This window comes from Tachyglossus aculeatus, chromosome 1 (assembly GCF_015852505.1).
Source record: "Tachyglossus aculeatus isolate mTacAcu1 chromosome 1, mTacAcu1.pri, whole genome shotgun sequence".
Classification (NCBI taxonomy): Eukaryota; Metazoa; Chordata; class Mammalia; order Monotremata; family Tachyglossidae; genus Tachyglossus; species Tachyglossus aculeatus.
In genome coordinates, this window is record NC_052066.1 from 133880550 (window position 1) to 133895501 (window position 14952).

General features: G+C 45.7%; 1 protein-coding gene and 1 pseudogene across 3 annotated transcripts in view; both read left to right on the forward strand.

Annotated features, from left to right (window-relative positions):
• The first annotated feature begins 391 nt into the window (after positions 1–391).
• LOC119935786 lies at positions 392–518 on the forward strand (annotated as a pseudogene).
• A 1021-nt stretch (positions 519–1539) lies between these two features.
• The window catches only part of HMGCLL1 (3-hydroxymethyl-3-methylglutaryl-CoA lyase like 1), a 200724-nt gene continuing 187311 nt past the window's right edge, over positions 1540–14952 (forward strand). For all 3 annotated transcript variants that reach the window (XM_038746535.1, XM_038746544.1, XM_038746551.1), the window contains exon 1: positions 1540–1683. In XM_038746535.1, the coding sequence (XP_038602463.1) occupies positions 1573–1683 (111 nt within the window). In that variant the 5' untranslated portion in view covers positions 1540–1572. The remainder of the gene's footprint in view (positions 1684–14952) is intronic.

The following is a 14952-nucleotide window of genomic DNA, read 5'->3' on the forward strand; positions in this document are numbered from 1 at the left end:
GAGGATGAACAGGCAGTGAATCCCCATTTTGCAGATGAGGAATTGAGGCACGGAGAAGTTAAGTAATTTGCCTGAGGTCACACACCAGACAAATGGCAGAACCAGAATTAGAACCTAAGTCCTCTGACTCCCAGAACCATATTTTCCACTAGATCACAATGCTGACAAGGGCTTGCTGAAGGAGAGCACTTACTGATGCTCTTGAATACAGGATTTGGAGCCCTGAGATGATGACTAATTTAACTTTATGTCTTCAGCTATTCTTCTATCCCCATACATTCTGACAGATTACCAGCAGTAAACCTGTGAAATTGACATAGCAGACATAAAGCAATATATGTGAGAGATTCAAAGGTGTCCAGAGAGATAGAAGTTCTCTACTTGGCATTGGCCCCTCTCAAGGTCGCACCTGGAGAGTTTCCAGTCTCGGCTAAGGGAGGGAGAGTCAGGCAGAGGCCTACCCATTCCATTCCTAGTTTGGGCAGTGGCTAGTGAGTGGAAGGCAATCTGCTACAAGTCAAAACTCACCCATGCTGGGCAGCAGTGACATGGGAGGGAGTCAAGGGCAGAGACTCGAGTTTACTGTGTGGAAGGTGGCAATGGTAAACCACTTCTGTATTTTTACCAAGAAAACTCTATGGACATACTACCAGAATGATTACAGATGGAGAGCAGGGCCTCCTAGGAGAGATGTGTCTGTGGTGAGTACACAGTATATAGGAGAGTACAGTATAACAGAATTGGTACACAGGTGTTATCTGTTAAGTGCTCACTGTGCCAAGCACTTCGATATATGCTGGGGTAGATACAACATAATCAGGTCACACACAACCCTTGCCCCACATAAGGCTTGCAGTCTTTCCCCGCCTTCCTCCCTCATCCTACTTTTCACATTCCCAACCTTTCCCAAAGCTGCTTCAATAGCTTGTGGTCCCTTTGGAGTTAATGCTCGCCTCTTGAGAAGGGAAGGAAAAGGAAAGGCAAAATGCAAATAGCCGAAAACGTGCAGGGTGTGCCCAGCGTTTCTAGAGCTAGTAAGGGTTTTGGAGCATTAGATAAAATTTAACCATCCCTTCCCCCAGCTGTTTCTTTTTTTCTCTGCACCGGGCTTGCCCTTCACAGATGCAAACAGACAGTCGATCCCCCAATGTTTCTTCACTACCAGCCTCTCTGTTGCTGCTATTTGTTAAACATTTACTCAATGCCAAGCACAGTACTAAATGCTAGGGTAGATAAAAGATAAGCAGGGTCAGACCCAGCTCTTGTCCCACAGTGGTCTGACACTCTAAGTAGGAGGGAGAACAGGTACTGAATCCCCATTTTGCAGACGAGGAAGTGAGGCCCTAAGAATCAGGAGAGGCGGTAGTCTCTTAGAAAGTCGGGCAGAGAACAATGACCTGAAAGAGGAGGTGTAGCTCCCTTTAGAGCATGCTCAGTGACGAGATCAGGTTGCTGATGAAACGGATTTCAACTCGCCCAGCCTTTTCTTCCCCATCTCCCAGAGGGCGGGGGCGGGGCGGGGAGACGGGCCTCCAAGCCAGGGACCGGTTGGGGGACTCAGCCTGCGCTGCGATGGGGAATATGCCATCCGCTGTCAAGCATTGCCTTAGCTACCAACAACTCCTCCGAGAGCATCTCTGGACTGGGGACCCCGGGGCTGGGGTCCTCCCCGCCCCTTTGCAGGTACCCCCTGTCTGCATCTGATGTCTCCGCCCCCTCCGGGTACCCTCCCTGCATCCTTCCCCATCCCTGCATCCTTCCCCATTTCTGCATCCTCCCCTATCCCTGCATCCTCCCCCCATCCTCTCGGATTTCTCTCCTTTGCAACAGCTTCTGTCATTAGGCCCCAACCCTCAACTCCCCACAAGCCTCCCACCTCCCCTTCCCTGGCCTCCCCATCCTTATACACCACCGCCCGAATTCTAGCGGTTACATGGAGCTGCATTCCTTGTCATCTGCCAGGTTTGGGGGCACCTCCCTTGGAATGGAGATATCAATGGTATTTGTGGCTGCTTAACCAGTGCTCCTTAAGCAGCTGGGGAATGAGAGGGATGAAAAGACATTCCTGTCAGCACAGTCCTGTTACCTAAGAACGGACTAACAAAGGCATCAAATTACTCTCGGTGGGATGCAGAAAACAAATGAATCCAATATTGCATGTGACGGAGACAGCAGGTCAGCTACCCCTGGGTGCTGAGCACAGTACAGGGGTTGCAAAGTCTGGGACTAATTCAGACAAGTGGATTTGGGTGAGTAGAGGTTTAGGGGAATTTGCACTTTTTGGGGAAACCAAGGCTGCCACTGAATATACATGTATTCATAATATTGGTGGTGGACACAATCAATCAGTGGTATTTACTGAATATTTACTGTGTGCGGAGCACTGTACAAAGCACTTGGGAGAGTGTAATACAGTAGGGTTTGTTGACCCGATCCCTATCTGCAAAGAGCTTAGATGAGCAGCATAGTCTAGTTAATAGAACACTGGCTTGGGAGTCAGAAGGACCTGGGTTCTAATCCCAGCTCCTCCACTTGTTAGTTTGTGACCTTGGGCAAATTACCTAACTTCTCTGTGCCTCAGTTAACTCATCTGTAAAATGGGAATTATGACTGTGGGCCCCAGGTGAGACATGGGACATGTTCCCAACCTTGTAATGATATTAATAATAACAATAATGATGGTATTTAATAATAATAATAATGGCATTTACTAAGTGCTTACTATGTGCAAAGCACTGTTCCAAGCACGGGGGAGGTTACAAGGTGATCAGGTTGTCCCATGGGGGGCTCACAGTCTTCATCCCCATTTTACAGATGAGGTGACTGAGGCACAGAGAAGTGAAGTGCCTTGCCCAAAGTCACACAGCTGACAGTTGACAGAGCCAAGATTTGAACCCATGATCTCTGACTCCAAATCCTGGGCTCTTTCCATGGAGCCAAGCTGCTTCAACCCCAGTGTATCTAAGTGCTTTAAGTATTTCAGTGCTTACTATGTGCCAACACTATTCTAAGTGCTAGGATAGATACAAGGTTATCAGATTGTGCCATGTGATAGAGCCGGGATTAGAACCTATGACCTCTGACTCTCAAGCCCGTGTTCTTTCCACTAAGCCACACTGCTTCAACCCCAGTGTATCTACAGTGCCTGGCACAGAGTAAGCACTTAACAAATACCATAAAAAAGATCTTAATAGAGGTGACTGTTGAGCTGATTTGTCTCAGGGTATTGTTGGAAGGCATGCTGGCACCCCCTTCTCCTCAACACACTATCCAACCTTGGCTTCACAGACTCTGTCCTCTCCTGGTTCTCCTCTTATCTCCCTGGCGTTCACTCTGTCTCCTTTGCGGGCTCCTCCTCCTCCTCCCATCCCCTTACTGTAGGGGTTCCTCAAGGGTTAGTTCTTGGCCCCCTTCCATTCTCTATCTACACTCACTCCCTTGGTGAACTCATTTGCTCCCACGGCTTCAACTATCATCTCTATGCTGATGACACCCAAATCTACATATCTGCCCCTGCTCTCTCTCCCTCCTTCAGTCTCGTGTCTCCTCCTGCCTTCAGGACATCTCCATCTGGATGTCCGTCTGCCATCTAAAGCTCAATATGTCCAAGACTGAACTCCTTATCTTCCCTCCCAAACCCTGCCCTTTCCCTGACTTTCCCATCATTGTGGACGTACACTACCATCCTTCCCGTCTCACAAGCCTGCAACCTTGGTCTCATTCTAGACCCCGCTCTCTGGTTCACCCCACACATCGAATCTGTCACCAAAACCCTCCAGTCTCACCTCTCGAACATTGTCAAGATCCACCCTTTCCTCTCCATCCAAACCGCTACCTTGCTAGTTCAATCTCTCATCCTATCCCGACTGGATTACTGCATCAGCCTCCTTTCTGATCTCCCATCCTCCTGCCTCTCCCCACTTCAGTCTATACTTCACTCTGCTGAAACGCTCTGGACATGTTACTCCCCTCCTCAAAAATCTCCAGCGGCTGCCTGTCAACCTACAAATCAAGCAAAAACTCCTCACTCTCTGCTTCAAGGCTCTCCATCACCCCGTCCCCTCCTACCTCACCTCCCTTCTCTCCTTCTACAGCCCAGCCCACACCCTCCACTCCTCTGTGGCTAAATCCTCACTGTACCTTGTTCTTGCCTGTCCCGCTGTTGATCCCTGGCCCACGTCCTTGCCTTGGCCTGGAATGCCCTCCCTCCACACATCTGCCAAGCTAGCTCTCTTCCTCCTTTCAAAGCCCTACTGAGAGCTCACCTCCTCCAGGAGGTCTTCCCAGACTGAGCCCCCTTTTTGCTCTCATTCTCCCCATCCCCTCTGCCGTACCTCCTACCCTTCCCCACAGCACCTGTATATATATTTGTACAGGTTTATTACTCTATTTTACTTGTACATATTTACTATTTATTTTGTTAATGATGTGCATATAGCTTTAATTCTATTTGTTCCGACAGTTTTGACACCTGTCTACATATTTTGTTTTGTTGTCTGTCTCCCCCTCCTAGACTGTGAGCCCGTTGTTGGGTAGGGCCATCTCTATATGTTGCCGACTTGTACTTACCAAGTGCTTAGTACAGTGCTCTGCACATAGTCAGCACTCAATAAATAAGATTGAATGAATGAATGAAGAGCTTGGATTTGAGGAAGGCTTTTTAAAATACCCTCGTCTGAAAAATGGGGATTAAATCCTACCCGCTCCTACCTAGACTGTGAGCTCCATGTGGGACAGGAATTGTGTCCAACTTGATAACCTTGCATTTAATGGCATTTGGTAAGCACTTACTATGTACCAGGCACTGTACTAATCACTGGGGAAGATACCAGATAATCAGGTTGGACATAGTCCCTGTCCCACACAAGGCTCATTGTCTTAATCCCCATTTTACAGATGAGGTAACAGAGGCATAGATAAATTAAGTGACTTGTCCAAAATCACATAACGGACAAGTGGCCTGGATGGGATTAGAACAGGTCCTCTCACTCCTAGGTCCATGTTCTTTGTGCTAGGCCACACTGCATCTCTTGTATCTATGCCAATATTTAAAACAGTGCTTGGATATAATAAGTGCTTAACAAATACCATATAATTATTGGAAGATCGGAAAGCCTGAGGTCTGGCCACTTAGAGAGTGAAAAGGAGCTCCAGGCCCTGGGAACACTGTAAGCAACTTTTCAAGGAAAACAGACCTGGGGTAAGAATGCAGGCAAAGATAGACCCAGTTTAACCTAAATTGGGCAGCCCAATTTTGCCTTTCCCCAAGGTTTGAGGAGAGCCTGTACAGTGAGTGAGTAGGATTTCTTTCCTATACTTCAGCTTTGCTCTTTCTACAGGGACGTAGGGGCTCCTGAAGGCCATGAGAAACCTTTGCCTCACCCAGAGTGCTTCCAACAATGCTATTGACTCAGTTGCCCTGAACTGAGGAATCGATCAATCAGTGGTATTTATTGAGCACTTAATTTGTGAAAATCACTGTATTAAGTGCTTGGGAGAGTACAGCGAAACAGATTTAGCAGATATGCACCTTGCCTACAAGGAGCTTACAGTCTAGAGGGGGAGGCAAACATTAAAATAAATTATGGATTCATTCATTTAATCAATCATATTTATTGAGTGATTATTGTGTGCAGCACACTGTACTAAGTGCTTAAGAGAGTACAATATAACAATAAACTGACACATTCCATGCCCACAATGAGCTTACAGTCTAGAGGGGGGATATGTACAGAAGTGCTGTGGGAATGAGGTGGGGTGAATATCAGGTGAGTTGAGTTGCATATCAAGTGACATTGAGTTGAAGTCCTCCCTTCTCCTGGTCACTGTCCCAAGTGGAGAGTTGTGTGAGGGTGAGGGGTTTAGGTCTAATTTGATAGCCCAGTTCATGCCCTGGGAACAGGATTTGAATCCAGCACTTACTCAGCTCTGTCCCTGCAGAGCTGAGGGAGGCTGGTTACAAGAAGGAGGTAAGCTTCCTCCTGTCCAGAGTCCAGGTAGTCCCTTGGTCACCTTACATAGATATTTATTCATTCATTCAATCATATTAATTGAGTGCTTACTGTGTGCAGAGCACTGTACTATGCTCTTGGGAGAGTACAGTAAAAGAATAAACAGTTGCTGTGGTGTTTAGGGAATCGTGTCGTCCCAGTAGACAGGTTGTGAAGACTCAGCTGGCTCCAACAAGTCAAGGGATCTCAGAGGAAAAGTCACTATTTCACTTGTTTAGTTTTTACCAATAGTATCTGTGCTTTACCTCTTGCTCCCACTATATATATGTCTATATCTATATCTATATATAGATAGATATATCTATATCTATCTATCTATCTATCTATATGATCTGGCTCTGCCTGTCTCCTAATAATAATAATTGTGGTACTTGAGGGTTTTTTTAATGGTATTTGTTAAACACTTACTATGTGCCAGGCACTGCACTAAGCGCTGCGGTAGATACAAGCTAATTAGGTTGGACACAGTCCCACATATGGGACTCACAGTTTTAATCCTCATTTTATAGATGAGGAAACTGAAGCACAAGGAGTGACGTGACTTGCCCAAGGTCACACAGCAGACAAGTGGCAGAGCTGGTATTAGAACCCAAGTTCTTCCGATTCCCAGGCCTATGTTCTGTCCGCTAGACATGCTGCTTCTGAGTGCTTATTATGCGTCATGGACTGCATTAAGCACTGGAATAGACATACAAAAATTAGGTCAGGTACAGTCTCTGTCCCACATGGAGCTCACAGTCTAAGAAGCAGGGAGAACAAGCATTTAGTACCATTTCTTTCCTTTCCTTTTTTATGAATTTTTGTGCTCACTATATAAGTAACTCATTTTTACACATGAAGAAACTGAGGGACAGAGAAGTTTAGAGTTTTTCTGGTAGCTGTAGCCTGGGATCCCTGCACACTGTTGACCCCGTCCACTCATTTATTCATTCAGTCATATTTATTGAGCACTTACTGTGTGCATAACACTGTACTAAGCACTTGGGAGAGGTTGATACAACAATGAACAGACACATTCCCTGCCCACAACGAGCTTGCAGTCTAGAGGTGGTGAGACAGACATTGATAAAATATAAATAAATTACTAGATAGGTAAATGAATGCTGTGGTGCTTGGAAGGGGAAAGAACAATGAAAGTAAGTCAGGGTGACACAGAAGGGAGTGGGAGAAGAGGAAATGGGGGCTTAGAGAGGCCTTTTGGAGGAGGTGTTCTTCCAATAAGGCTTTGAAGGAGGTGAGAGTAATAGTTTGATGGGTTTTAGGAGGGAGGGTGATCCAGGTCAGAGGTAGGACTTATGTGAGGGTTTCGCAGCGAGTTTGATGAGATCATGGCACAGTGAGAAGGTTAGCATTAAAGGGGAGAAGTGTGCGGACTGGGTTGTAGTAGGAGTAGTGAGTTGAAGTAGGAGGGGGCAAGGTGGTGGAGTGATTTAAAGCCAATGGTGAGGAGTTTTTGTTTGATATAGAGGTGGATGGGCAAACACTGGAGTTTTTTGAGGAGTGGGATGATATTTCCTGCACACTTTTGAAGAAACATAATCTGGGGAGCAGAGTGAAGTATGGATGGGAGTGGGGAGAGACAGGAGGCTGGGAGGTCAGCAAGGAGGCTGATGCAGTAATCCAGACAGGATAGGATGAGTGAGACTGTATTAACATGGTAGCAGTTTTAACAATTTTGTGAAGATGGAACCAACACGATTTAGCGATTAATTGAATATGTGGGTTGAATGAGAGAGACAAGTCAAGGTTGATGGCATGGTTACAGGCTTGTGAGACAGGAAGGTTGGTGTTGCTGTCTACAGTGAAGGAAAAGTCAAGGGGAGGACAGGGTTTGGGTAGGAAGAGAAGGAGTTCTGTTTTGGATACGTTAAGCTTGAGGTGATAGGAGGACATCTAACTAGAGATGTCTTGAATGCAAGAGAAAATGTGAGACTGCAGAGAGGGAGAGAGAGCAGGGCTCTCCATTGTAGCAGAGTAAACTGCCTTTCCTCTCCACCACCTAGGGCCCCTCAGTGCATGGTCCATCCAAGATAGATTGGGTATAAAAGTGCTGCACAGCTTTCTTGATCCTCCTCATTGTGGCTGAGAGAATCAATCAATCAATTCATGGTACTGATTGAGTGCTTACTGTGTGCAAAGCATTGGCCTAAGCACCTGGGAGAGTACGATAGAATAGAATTGATTTAAATGCCACAAGGAGCTTATGGTCTAGAGGAAGAGACAGACATTAAAATAAATTAGAAAGGAGTATGAACAGAAATATTGTGGGTCTGGTGGTGGGGTGAATACCAGACTGCTTAAGCGGTACAAAATCTTTCTCTTCCCTCTCCAGTCCATACTTTACTACTGCCCAGGTCAGTTCCCTGAAAAGCCTTTCAGTGTATATCTGCCCACTCTTCAAAAATATCCAATGGTTGTCATCCATTGGAAGCAGCGTGGCTTAGTGGAAAGAGCACGGGCTTCAGAATCAGAGATCGTGGGTTCAAATCCCGGCTCAGCCACTTGTCAGCAGTGTGACTTTAGGCAAGTCATTTAAATTCACTGTGCCTCAGTCATCTCATCTGTAAAATGGGGATGAAGACTGGGAGCCCCTTGTGGGGCAACCTGATCACCTTGTATCTACCCCAGTGCTTAGAACAGTGCTTGGCACATAGTAGCACTTAACAAAAACCATTATCATTATTATTATTATTATCCACCCCGGCATCAAGCAGAAAATTTTACTATCATTTTAAATGATGATGATGATGATGGTATTTAAGTGCTTACTATGTGCCAAGCACTGTTCTAAACACTGGGGTAGATACAATCAATCAATCAATCAATCAATCATATTTATTGAGCGCTTACTATGTGCAGAGCACTGTACTAAGCGCTTGGGAAGTACAAATTGGCAACACATAGAGACAGTCCCTACCCAACAGTGGGCTCACAGTCTAAAAGAGGGAGACAGAGAACAGAACCAAACATACCAACAAAATAAAATAGGATAGAAATGTACAAGTAAAATAAATAAATAAATAAATAAATAAATAGAGTAATAAATATGTACAACCATATATACATATATACAGGTGCTATGGGGAAGGGAAGGAGGCAAGATGGGGGGATGGAGAGGGGGACGAGGGGGAGAGGAAGTAAGGGGCTCAGTCTGGGAAGGCCTCCTGGAGGAGGTGAGCTCTCAGCAGGGCCTTGAAGGGAGGAAGAGAGCTAGCTTGGCGGAGGGGCAGAGGGAGGGCATTCCAGGCCCGGGGGATGACGTGGGCCGGGGGTCGACGGCGGGACAGAATGAGGTACAGTGAGGAGATTAGCGGTGGAGGAGCGGAGGTTGCGGGCTGGGCAGTAGAAGGAGAGAAGGGAGGTGAGGTAGGAGGGGGCGAGGGGATGGAGAGCCTTGAAGCCCAGGGTGAGGAGTTTCTGCCTGATGCACAGATTGATTGGTAGCCACTGGAGGTAATCAAGTTGGCCCATGTGGGGCTCACAGTCTTAATCCCCGTTTTACAGATGAGGTAACTGAGGTGCAGAGAAATGAAGTGACTTGCCCCAAGTCACACAGCTGACAAGTGGAAGAGCAGGGATTAGAACCCGCAACCTCTGACTCCCAAGCCCATGCTCTTTCCACTAAGCCATGCTGCTTCTCACAATCAGCTCTCTCCCTCCTACCTTTCCTCATAGATCTCCTACTATAGCCCAAGCTAAACACTTTGCTCCTCTAACACCAGTGTACTCTCTGTTCCTTAGTTTTATCTATCCTGCAACCTACATCCATGTCCTCCTCGGGGCTGGAGCTCCCTCCCTCTTCATATCTGACCCAACCCCACAGCAACATATCTGTAATTTATTTATATTAATGCTTGTCTCCCCACCTCTAGACTGTAAACTCAGTGTGGGCAGGGAATGTGTCCATTTGTTGTTGTACTGTACTCTCCCAAGTGCTTAGTACAGTGCTGTGCATACAGTAGTCACTTAATAAATACGATTGAATGAATGAATTGGACAGTATACCATTCTCCCCCATTTTAAAACCCCTACTAAAATCATATCTTCTCCAGAAGGCCTTCCCTGGCTAAGCCCTCTCACTTTCCTTATTTGCCCTCCCTTCTGTCAATCAATCAAAATCAATGATATTTATTGAGCACTTCCAGGGTGCAAAACACTATAATATGCTTTTGTGAGAGTACAATGTAACAGGCTTGGTAGACACATTCCCTGCCCTGACTGGAAAGGGGAGACAATACCTTCAAATAAAAGTACATAACTGTGGTGGGGTTGAAGTGGGTGAATGTCAAGTGCTTAAAAGGGTACAGAACCAAATAAATGGACAATAGAGACAGGAGAGGTAGTGGGGCCAAAGGGTCAGTGGTGAGATAGGTAAAACTGAGGTACAGTGAGTTGTTTGGCACTGCAGTGAGGGCTGGCTGTAGTTTGAAATCAGGTGAGGAAGTGAGCTTATTCAGAGCTTTAACGATGATGGTAAGGTGTTTCTGTTTGATGTGAAGTGGATGGACAACCACTGGGGTTCTTGAGGAGTGGGGAGTTATTCATTCATTCAATTGTATTTTTTGAGCACTTACTGAGTGCAGAGCACTGTAGTAAGCACGTGGAAAGTACAAGTTGGATCGACTGCTTCTGTCACAAAATAATAATAATAATTGTGGTATTTGTTCATTCATTCATTCAATCATATTTATTGAGCGCTTACTGTGTGCAGAGCACTGTACTAGTCCCTTGTAGACTGTGAGCCCACTGTTGGGTAGGGACCGTTTCTATATGTTGCCAACTTGTACTTCCCAAGCACTTAGTACAGTGCTCTGCACACAGTGAACACTCAATAAATACGATTGATTGATCGATTGTACTAAGCTCTTGGGAAGTACAAGTTGGCAACATATAGAGACGGTCCCTACCTAATGGCAGGCTCACAGTTTAGAAGCACTTACTATGTGCCAGGCACTGTACTAAGCACTGGGGTAGAAACAGGAAATTGGGTTGGACACAGTCCCTGTCCCAAACTGGGCTCCCAGGCTTAATCCCCATTTCACAGATGTGGTACCTGAGACTCAGAGAAGTTAAGTGACTTGCCTGAGGTCACAGTAGACAAGTGTTATAGATGGGATTAGAACCCAGGTCCTTCTGACTCCCAGGCCCGTGCTCTATCCACTAGACCACACTGCTTCCCTAAAAATGATCCCTACTATGTTTACTAATTTCCCAAGGTCACAAAGACAGCAAATGATGGAGCCCGGGTGGGAATCTCATCCTATCCCGTCTGGACTACTGCATCAGCCTTCTCTCTGATCTCCCATCCTCGTGTCTCTCCCCACTTCAATCCATACTTCATGCTGCTGCCCGGATTGTCTTTGTCCAGAAATGCTCTGGGCATGTTACTCCCCTCCTCAAAAATCTCTAGTGGCTACCAATCAATCTGCGCATCAGGCAGACACTCCTCACCCTCGGCTTCAAGGCTGTCCATCACCTCGCCCCCTCCTACCTCACCTCCCTTCTCTCCTTCTACAGCCCAGCCCGCACCCGTCGCTCCTCTGCCGCTAATCTCCTCACCGTGCCTCATTCTCGCCTGTCCCGCCATCGACCCCCGGCCCACATCCTCCCCTGGGCCTGGAATGCCCTCCCTCTGCCCATCCGCCAAGCTAGCTCTCTTCCTCCCTTCAAGGCCCTACTGAGAGCTCACCTCCTCCAGGAGGCCTTCCCAGACTGAGCCCCTTCCTTCCTCTCCCCCTCGTCCCCCTCTCCATCCCCCCATCTTACCTCCTTCCCTTCGCCACAGCACCTGTATATATGTATATATATTTGTACGTATTTATTACTCTATTTATTTATTTATTTTACTTGTACATATCTATTCTATTTATTTTATTTTGTTAGTATGTTTGGTTTTGTTCTCTGTCTCCCCCTTTTAGACTGTGAGCCCACTGTTGGGTAGGGACTGTCTCTATATGTTGCCAACTTGTACTTCCCAAGCGCTTAGTACAGTGCTCTGCACACAGTAAGTACTCAATAAATACGATTGATTGATTGAATGTAGGCCCTAAAATTCAAAGGCCCGTGCTGTTTCTATTACACCATGCTGCCTTCTCATCATACTGCAAAGTCCTCAAGAGCAGGGAACCTTATCTTCCCATTGTTCCCCCCCAACACAAAGTTCAGTGTGCTCTGCTCACCAAATACGGATGCTGGTAACAGCGATACTAGTGTTGAACACTACTGGGGAACTCTGCCTTTTGCTTGCCATGTGACCTTGGGCAAGTCCTCTTTTCCTCAGTTACTTCATTAACACTGTAAGCTCCATGTGGGACAGGGATTGTATCCAATCCAATTATTCTGTATCTACCCCAGCATTCAGTACAGTGCGTGGCATATATTAAATGCTTAATGAATACCATTTAAAAATAATAATAATAATAAAAAACACTTATAGAAGGAGATTGAGTGGCGATCACTCCCATACCCGCAGCTGCAAAATGAAGGCCCAGTTATGATCATTCTTATGCCAACCCCAGGCATAGGAACACTATTTAGCAGTATGGCCTAATGGATAGAGCATAGGGCTGGGAGTCAGAAGGACCTAGATTCTTGACACCGCCCCTTGTCTGGTGAGTGACCTTGGGCAAATCACTTTATTTCTCTGTGCCTCAGTTAACCTCGTATGAAAGTGGGGATTAAGACTGTGAGCCCCATGTGGGAAATGGACTGAGGCCAACCTGCTTAGTTTATATCTACCCCAGTGCTTAGAACAGTGCCTGGCACATAGTAAGTGCTTCACAAAAACCATTTAAAAAAAAATTCCTGATGACCATAGTACCACACTGTGGCATGGCTGGGGGCAGAGTCTCATATAAATGCCAGGCCATCAAGGTGCTTGCCTGTTCCTGTCACTGAATTAGAAAGCAATCACAGCTGGGCTGTGCTTCCCCTCTGCTTCTCCAGCAGTAATGGCCTCTTTTGTGAAGATACTGTCTCAACATAATGAAAAACATTTAGCACATAGAGATGATCGTTTTCAAAGATGCTGCTATTGAAGCTAAGATCCTCTGTATAGGTGGGATTGGGAGGGTAGGGGTTCTTCAGGTTTGAGTTGTGAGGTAGCAAAAGAGACAATGATATTAACATCATATGTCACCTACGGAGCCTCTATTTTATTTGAGGTGAGATTTTTCTTGCCAGGAATTTCTTAAGGATTGTTGTCTCTTAAAAGGGGAAAGATTGGGTTGAGTGCCTCCTTTTGTTTAGTGAATAACACTAAGCACAGATCCTCAGCACTTAATGTGCACATCTTTACATTCTACTATTTCATTCAGAAAAGCAGCTTGGCTTAGTGATGATGATGATGGTATTTGTTAAGCGCTTACTATGTGCCAAGTACTGTTCTAAGTGCTGGGGGCAATACAAGGAAATCACATTGCCCCACGTGGGGCTCAGTCTTAATCCCCATTTTACAAATGAGGTAACTGAGGCACAGAGAAGTTAAGTGACTTCACCAAAGTCACACAGCTGACAAGTGGTGGAGCCTGGATTAGGACCCATGACCTTTAACTCCCAAGCCCAGGCTCTTTCCACTGAGCCAGGCTGCTTCTCTGGAAAGAGCATGGGCTTGGGATTCAGAGGCCATGGGTTCTAATCTTGGCTCTGCCACTTTTCTACCATGCGACATTAGGCAAGTCACTTAACTTCTCTGTGCCTCAGTTCCCTCATCTGTAAAATGGGGATTAAAAGTATGAGCCCCACAAGGGACAACCTGATTACCTTGTATCCACCCCAGTGCTTAGAACAGTGTTTGGCACCTACTAAGCACTTATTATTATTTTTATTCAATCATATTTACTGAGTACTTACTGTTTTACTATCAGTAATTTATTCTAATATCTGTCTCCCTCTGTAGACTGTAAACTCTTTATGGTCAGGGCTTGTGTCCACCAACTCTATTGTATTGTACTTTCCCAAGCCTATTTAGTACGCTGCTCTGTAGCGAGGAAACACTCAATAAATACTGCTGATTGATTGATTGATATGTTTTGTTGCTTTTTGAAATCTTTTGGGAACAAACTACGCCACTTCTTAATTTCTTCAGTTGAAATGATTCACAAATCGTACCTCTCCCATTTGATTCTTACATCAAACCTTCTCTCTAATGTTCTCTCTTCGTATGTGTTGGGACTCAAGAGGGCAGGACTAATATCTTATCAATTGAGTAATGGTACTTACTGAGTACTTACTATGTTCAGAGCACTGTACGAACCACTTGGGAGAATACAATATAACAGAGTTGGCAGGCATGTTCTCTGTCTATAAGGAGCTAACCATCTAGAGAAGGAGATCTTCTGTTCAGGTCATCATCCAATGTGTGCTGTTTCTGAGATCCCCAAAATGCCTTAATTCCTGCTTTTAATATTCCATCTGACTCCTCTGCTTGCTTCAGAAATGTCCCTCTTCTGATCAGTGTCACCTCTCGTTAAGAGAAAGTTCTTTGCATGGGGTTTTGTGTTTAAACTTTTTAAATTGTGTTTCCTGGAATTCAGGCAGTAGGGATATGCAGGTGGCAGTAGAATTCCAACTCCACAAAAGTGCCTTTATTTTAACACTATCACCACGTGAAATCAGCATTTCTTCCAGTCTTTTTGGTGAACTCTATTAACAAAGGGTGGGGCTTGTGAACCTTGGCAAACAGGACCGGCAGGAAACCCTGAAGAGAGCGTGTCTGTCAGACTCTTTTCCTTTTGGGTTTTAGTTCCAAATGTTTTTGGATATTGAAGGAAGCCGAATGGCTCTCTGCCACCGCCTTCTTGCATCTGTATTCCACTGGGTGAACAGGCACTGGAATCCACTCTTTCATTCCTTATTGAATCGAGATATTTTTCCCAGCTAAGGAGAAAATGGTCGTAGGTTAACTTAATAAAGAGAAAAAAAAGAACTAAGAAGTCCTAGG